The 7,946-nt window shown below is 28.7% G+C and overlaps 1 protein-coding gene across 1 annotated transcript; it reads left to right on the plus strand.

The window, feature by feature from the left end:
- The first annotated feature begins 798 nt into the window (after positions 1-798).
- On the plus strand, positions 799-2,189 carry LOC108321422 (two-component response regulator ARR17). The gene is made up of 5 exons (XM_017553167.2): positions 799-1,078; positions 1,180-1,268; positions 1,382-1,459; positions 1,553-1,623; positions 1,718-2,189. The coding sequence occupies exons 1-5, from the start codon at positions 916-918 to the stop codon at positions 1,965-1,967; spliced, it is 651 nt and encodes a 216-aa protein (XP_017408656.1). The 5' UTR covers positions 799-915; the 3' UTR covers positions 1,968-2,189.
- The last annotated feature ends 5,757 nt before the right edge of the window (positions 2,190-7,946 follow it).

Here is a 7,946-nt window from a genome sequence, read left to right on the forward strand (position 1 = left end):
AACACATGTTGATGTTTGAGTACAAGTATAATTTAAACTTATTCTAACTGATCAAGATAAAGATTAAGGTTATAGATATGTGTTGTAGGTCATGTGTACATATCTGATATGATATCTTTAATATAGAACTTTCAAAAGACATCAATAAATATTTTTTAATGAATATTCTTCCTATTATGAATCAACGTGTAATATAAATTTGAGTTGTGTATGAATAATGTACAAAACAATGTTAGTCGTATAGTAACTTCAAATTATATACCCCAATTATAATTTTTATTAAACAACATTGTCTAATTGGAATAAACTTCTGTAAACAACTATTAATGACGTAATACAAAATTCAACAATTGTAATACGCGTAATTACTTAATAATATTATACTAGTGTAAAGATATGTCATACTTTCCAATCAAATTTTAATATTTTCAACTGCGCAAATTAATATGATGTAATATATCTTTCATCAGAAAGTATTTTGAGCTTTGGAATGTATAATTTTAAAAGTAACCATAAAAACCAATAAATAAATTTGTTTTTAAAATATCAATAAACATATAGCTTATACGTATGATTTATAACTAAACATTAAACTTTTTTGGTAAAAAAAATTACCTTTTTGCTTTTTCAACTGTTGATCTAGATCTTTTTATTATTCTTTAACAAGTGTGAAAAATTTTTATTTCCGTTGTGAAGATTTCCACAAATGGGTTACAGAAAAAGTGAAAGAAAATGGTGACGTGACATGATATGATAATGGATAGATTGACAGAAGAACATCTCATGTTACATTATTATATTACACTAAGCTGTATTTAAGATCTAAGCAAGCACCCGCGTCACGTTGAGGATTCCTTCGTCTCTGTCTTTGTCTCTTTCTCTCACTCTTTGCTTTTCCTCCGGTCGAAGCAAGAGATGGACTCCAACACTATCGTTTCATGGCCAAGGATGTCAGAAAACATTGAGGGTTTTGCTCTCTCACCCAAGAAATCCGAAGAGGTTCATGTTTTAGCAGTTGATGACAGCCTCGTTGATCGCAAAGTCATCGAACGCTTGCTCAAAGTCTTAGCTTGCAAAGGTTAATTCTGTCAAATAATTAAGTCAAAAAAGAAGTTTTTGTTGATTTGCTTGATAAAAATCTTCGCTTGTGAACTGAAGATTTTCGTTGTTAAATTGCAGTTACTGCTGTGGATAGTGGGCTGAGAGCACTGCAATTGCTTGGACTATTGGACGAGCAGAAAATTCCCTCCGAAACTAATGGTTTTGTTGTATGTATCATGGGGATCATTTAATTCAGTTCCATTTTACATAAGAAGAAAAAAACTGACATAAAAATGAAACCATAATGTTCTAATCTGGGTTGTGCCATTTTCCTTTGCAGGGTTTAAAGGTGGATCTAATTATCACAGACTACTGCATGCCTGGAATGACAGGTTATGAGTTACTGAAGAAAATCAAGGTTAGACAATTCAAACAATGTCCCTTCAATTTTCCACATTATAATAATAATAAAGCACAATAATGGGTTTTCTAAAGGTTTAACATGGAACAGGAATCGTCCACTTTCAAGGAAACTCCAGTGGTGATTATGTCCTCTGAAAACGTTTTGCCACGCATAGACAGGTACCATTGTGTTGGAGAGTTTAGTTTTTCTGGGAGTTGAATTGGGTAAAGAAAAAGTGGTGAAAAAGATTTTGAATTTTGGGAAATTATGCAGATGTTTGGAAGAGGGTGCAGAGGATTTCATAGTTAAGCCAGTGAAGTTATCTGACGTTAAGCGTTTGAAGGATTACATGACAACAAAGGAGGCTAAGGTTGAAGGCCAAGACAGGGAAGGGATCCTCAAAAGGAAGCTCTTAGACACTTCTGAAATGTCATCATCATCACCACCGTCTATTTCCTCGTCATCTTCACCCTCAGTGATTCACTCTCCAATCAGACGGCTTAAAATGACCAGCACTGATTGATGTGTATATATATATATATATATATATATATATATATATATATATATATATATATATACTCAGCAATTTCCGTTAGCAATCTCCGTTTTACTTCTCTCATTCCTCTAAACACTACTATGTGTATTTCTATATTAGAGTGTTTTGTTGTTGTTTGATTTCCTCTTTTAGGGTTTAATCTGCAATTACCTTCCCGTTAAATGTAACGGTTTTTGTTGCGCTGCCCTTTTTGTTATCTCTCACTAAGTTATTTTAATTGTTTACATGAAGGTTGGTTAATAAAGTTATTCACTTATTACTGTAAATGATTGAGTCATTAGGTTTCTTTGGTTTTGGAAAAGGGTAAAAGCAAAACCGAAGAAAAAGATTAAGCGGTTTAGTGATGAAGATTAACGGTGAGAGGAATGAAATTGAAATGAAGAAGAGCAGCAAGGTTTTAGTGTGTGTTGGTTGGATGAGAGTAATGAATGTAGGTGTGGAAATGATGTGAAAGAGATGGAATTATTTGATGATGAGATAACGTGAATGGGATGGAATATAAGTGTAGGTATATGAAGAAGAATAAGGAAAAAATGGGGATGTGAATTGGATATGTGTTTGAAGTGTTGTTGTGTGAGAAAGAAGAAAGAAGATAGAAGATAGGAAAGTGTAGTGGGGTCAGAGGGGGTTTCTGTATTTGTCTAGTTGTCTCCAATGGAAAGGCTTTTCTGCCATAAACCGTTTACTATGCTATATTACCAAACCTTGCCCATGTGGAATTGGAATATTTGGTCATTGGTGCTGGACCAGTCTCATCTAAAGAGACTAGGGGACACACACCATCTTGTACCTTTCCTTCTTTAATTTTAACTCTCTTTTTGGCATCATCACATGCAATATTTATTACTTCTCTCTTTTACCATATCATGTTTCAACTCACACACTGTTAAAACCACAAAACCATTCCCACTTCAACATTCAACACTCAACCGTGTTTCTCCTCTTGAGCTTCTTTTGCCTTTCTCTCTCTCTCTTCTCTTCTCTTCTAGCCCTACATTACATTCTGTCTTTTTCTCTCTATCCATTCTCACCAAGCTAATAACTCTTGTTAAATATAGTCAAGATTCCTATAATTACCAGCTTCTCACGTCACCCAATTCAACACTCATCATATCTATTATTCTTAATTATCACACCCCTTCAACCTCTATCAGTTATGCAGCCCTCGTTCAATCTTATAATTAATGCTTTTCTCTCTTCATCTCTTTCCAGCTCCCCCTAATTCTTCAATCCAACTTCCAAAACTTTAACAGATAAAACTGATATATTACTTAATAATAAACTTTAAGTCTAATTCTATTTTATAAAACTGATATATATATTTATGGAGTGTGAAATTAGATATAAATAATAATTCAATAATAGATAGTATAATAAATAATAAATATCATTATAATAGGTTTTGAATGACATTAATATTATACTAATAAATAAACTTTAAATCTAAATAATAGTACTAGACTGATTGATCAATAAGTTTTGTATTATTTATATATAATATATTTATTTTATTTTTAGTTGATATGACATTTGAAAACATGGTAGTAATGAGTTGTGTCTTTTAATAAATGGTTTGAGAGATAATTTTGTTTTTATAGAACTTTATATATGAATTAAATGATATTGTAAGGGGATAATTGGTATAGACGGAAATGAAAGAATGAAAAGATGAGTAGATGGGTTGGGCCTGCGTAATTAGGAGTGAAGATATGCAATATGATATTGGGGTCCATAAAACCCACAATGCCAGGTATAATAGAAGAAATAACAATCTTTCTGGTGGACATGAATGTTGTATCAGCAGTTTTGGTCCCATAATAATTGTCTCAGTCCAAAGTTTAAATTTAATTATGTGTGTCATGGTTGGCAAAATCATGATACGTAAAATCTGCTATGTTTTGTTTGATTGTGCTACAGTGGGACATATGGGTCTTTTAATATTTGTTGTCAATTTCTCATAATTGTAGACGAAAGTTTACTCATGGATCATGTATAGATTCTCTTGTCGCTTTCATTTCTAAAACCATTTCTCTCTGCCTTAAATAGCTTATAGCTAACATCACACAAATTATTATCATCAACTTGCCTAATCAAAAATGTTCATCACTAGCATTATGGATTCACCTGTTCCTTTGCATGGCTACACTTCCTCAGGTTCACAGAAGCTATTACAGAAACATGTCGTATTATCTTTTTACTATATAGTATAAATATATTTATTAATTTTATTACCAGAATAATTGGACAGACTTTAAATAAATCTCTCATTTTAATAATGTTTTTTCATCTTTAACATTTAAATCTAAAGTTTTATTTTTAAGAAATTTTACTTTTATTCCAACGCCTTCAAGTAGCACCCCTTCCCCCTTTAACCCCGTCTCCTCTACGTCCTTTTCCAAATATCTTTTCTAATTTCTTTCATTGTTTCCTTTATAAAAACTTTATTACTTTTTTATACAAAAATATATTTATTAATCCAGTTTATAATTTAATTACGTATGATCAAACTTAATTAAATTTGGAAATATAATATGTGATAAGTTTAATTAAGTTATTTAGTTCATTTTAGAAATCTAGAAGCCTTTAAATATTATGATATATATGTTTAAAAGTTACAATATTTGATCTGATAGATATAAGAAAACTTTATTTATTCAATATATTTGATGCTTTTGTGGAATACGTTTCGCGATTCATTCATGGATGTTGGAAAATTGTTACGTGAATTACATAATAAATGTATATATAATTACTATATTATCACTAAGTAATATATATTTATTTGAAGTTTCATTGACAATGAATACTTATTTGTTCCAAAGAAAATATTTTAATGTGATTTTGTCCATTCCACAAAAAATGGACCCAGAGGTAGAAATTATAATACGTAGGTGTTAAGAAATAATTAGATTCTTTAATTTTATTGTAAATTAGCAATCATTTTTCTCTTTATCACAATTATGAACATATGTAATATTTTAGTATAAATTTGATCTTTACATAACCTCGTTCAATTTATCCTATGATATTTACTTTTTCCTTGAATCTATTATTAGTTGTTTTTTTTAAATTAATTCAGTTGAAAATAATATATTAGTGCATCAGAAGGAATCTTTTCATTGTGACTATATTACCTCATGAACCATAATTGGTGCATATATATATATATATATATATATATATATATATATATATATATATATATATATATATATATATATATATATATATATATATATATATATATATATAAGTTATTTACAATTTTTTAAAACAATTTTTTATTATATAATTTTGTAAAAAATAATGATCTTATATATTATGAGAACAAATAGCTGAATATTTTATTTCGGTACATAAAAATTAATTAGTTCTACAGACTTAAAATTAATTTAGTAATAAATTAGAAATATATATATATATATAAAGTATAATTTGTAAGAAGTTTAATAGATAAATAAGTAATTATAATAATTATTGAATTTAAGTGTTAATTTTGTTATTATTTTTCAATAAAAAAGAAAAAACCCAACTCAAATTACAATTGACTAAAGTATAATACTTTTAGAATAATTTGTTCTTCATATTTATAATTTATAATTATGGTAATTAAGTATGGATTTGGTTTTACTGCATCAGAACCAATAAAAACTATTTATAGTAGTTATTTTGATCAATGACTTTGAAAGATGAATAAAATTATATGAATTACATGACTTTGAAAGATGAATAAAATTATATGAATTACTTCCTAAATAGAAAAAAAAAATACTAATTTTAATTAAATTTATTTAATTTGAGTATTTTTGGCCTCGATTGGAATCTAAACCGAGACTACAAATTCGTTTTTGTCTCGATTGTTGCCACAAGGTTTAGGATTTTCCAAAAGTCCTTTTTACTTCGTTTTCGTTACTAAGCACTACTATAGTTCTAATTTTAGTTAAAATATTTATTTAATTTGATCTTTTTTGGTCTCGGTTGAAGTTTGAACCGAGGCCATAAACTCCTTTTTGTTTTGATTGTTGTCACAATCATTGTCTAAAGCTTACGTTTTTTTTTCTAAAAGATGAATATGTTTTTGTAACATCCCACGAACCAGATAGAAACCTATATATAAAAACAAGTATGCAAAGTAAAAAACAGTCCATAATATATGTCATTCAAAAATTAAATTATAACATAAAATTTGAGCCTTTTTAGTTTAGGGTTTGCCAAAAATCCTTTTTTGCTTCGATTCCTTTATTAACCATTGTCATAGGTCTAATTTTAATTAAAATATTTATTTAATTTGAGGCTTCTTAGCCTCGATTGGAGTCTGAACCAAGGTCATAGACCTTTTTCTGCCTCGATTATTGTCACAACCACTGCCAAAAGCTTGCACTTTATTTAAAAGATGAACATGTTTTTGTAACATCCCAAAAACAAGATATACAAACCTGCATATAAAAACAAGTTTTGTAAAAATCAGAACAATCATTTTTCAATCAGTGCGGGTTTTATTGGCTTGTATCGTGGTCAAGGGTTGAAAGGATTTTGAAAGAAAGGGTATAAAGACCCAAATGAAACATTAATGGGTTTGCTTTATATTTTTTTTCACACAAGGATTATCAGCATGACATTTCCTTGAATATCTTCAAAACTTTGATAATTTTTCATTTGCCTTCTTTCTTTTCCTTCATATTTCTATCACTTTGTAGATCTTGTTCAATATTTCATTTTTCTCATTAAACTTGAATCAACTCAATTTCGTATTTCTGTTTTTTTTCATCTTGAATCAAATCCTCATTTTGACTCATAACTTTTTGCATTTTCACTATTATGACTTGAGATTAACTTATCATGCTGATAGTACTTGTGTAGGGATAATCTTGAAGAATATTGCTTTTATCTCAAAGAAGGTACAAAGGATCATTCATTCTTTTGTTGGAAAGAAAGATGGCCACACATCATTTTGAATCTTGATTCCTTATTTTTAGAAAGATTAATTCCAAAATAAAATTCAATAGCATCCAACAATGTTGTTCTTAATTTTCATTTTTCATAACTTTTATTTTTTTAAATTTTCATTTCATCATCACATTTTTTTAGCCTTTAAGAGTTGTTGCATCAACCTAAGAGAACTATATTGAACACAAATTGCCCCACAATAATGTTCACATTTATCATTTGACATACTGATGTTTAGGGTTTCTTTTTCTTTGAGAAAGGTGAATGGACTAATGTAAGATACACAAGATATATACACTATTCACCATGAAAACATTGAATTTGGAATTACTTCGGACTCCCACTTCTATCAAACATTTAGAACATTTTTTTTTTGAAAAATTATTCATCTCATGATTTTAGAAACAAAAGATTCAACATGCTTTACATTTTCAATTTTTTTTATCAAAACAAATAATCATGAAAATCATCATCAATAATTTAAACCTTTTTTTTTCAAAATTTATGTTTTGTTTTGTTTTTTTTTTTCTGAAATTTTCACTCCTCCCTCCGTACTTTCTAAGACTACAAAAACTGGATCAAATTGAACTTGGAGGGGATTAGGCTTGAAGGAAGCTAGAATTATCAAATGAGTTAGACCGAATGGGTCAAATGAATTGAGCTATGCAAGCCTGACATAGGAAAACGATAAAGAAATCATTTTTTTTTCATTTTTCCATATTTTGTGGAACAAGCTAAAAGAAATTCATTTCTTTTTTATTTTTGATTATCAAAGGATTTCAGAAAATTGGATTAATAAAAAATTTACAACAAAACTTGACCCAATGGGCCCAAAAGCTATTCTTCTTATTGTCATGACAAAAATCTTAAAATAGTTTGAATTCCTCCATTTTTTTCATCATTTTTTTTACCACAAACACATTTCTACACAAATGAAAAGGAAAATTGTGAATTTGAAAACACAAAACAAACAGAAACATGTATTTTCTTCTATTT

Source organism: Vigna angularis, chromosome 1 (assembly GCF_016808095.1).
Source record: "Vigna angularis cultivar LongXiaoDou No.4 chromosome 1, ASM1680809v1, whole genome shotgun sequence".
NCBI lineage: Eukaryota > Viridiplantae > Streptophyta > Magnoliopsida > Fabales > Fabaceae > Vigna > Vigna angularis.

Coding starts and splice junctions, on each gene's coding strand:
- LOC108321422 (XM_017553167.2), top strand. CDS start 916: ATGGACTCCAACACTATCGTTTCATGGCCAAGGATGTCAGAAAACATT. Junction 1,079..1,179: donor CAAAGTCTTAGCTTGCAAAG/GTTAATTCTGTC, acceptor GTTAAATTGCAG/TTACTGCTGTGGATAGTGGG. Junction 1,624..1,717: donor GTTTTGCCACGCATAGACAG/GTACCATTGTGT, acceptor GAAATTATGCAG/ATGTTTGGAAGAGGGTGCAG.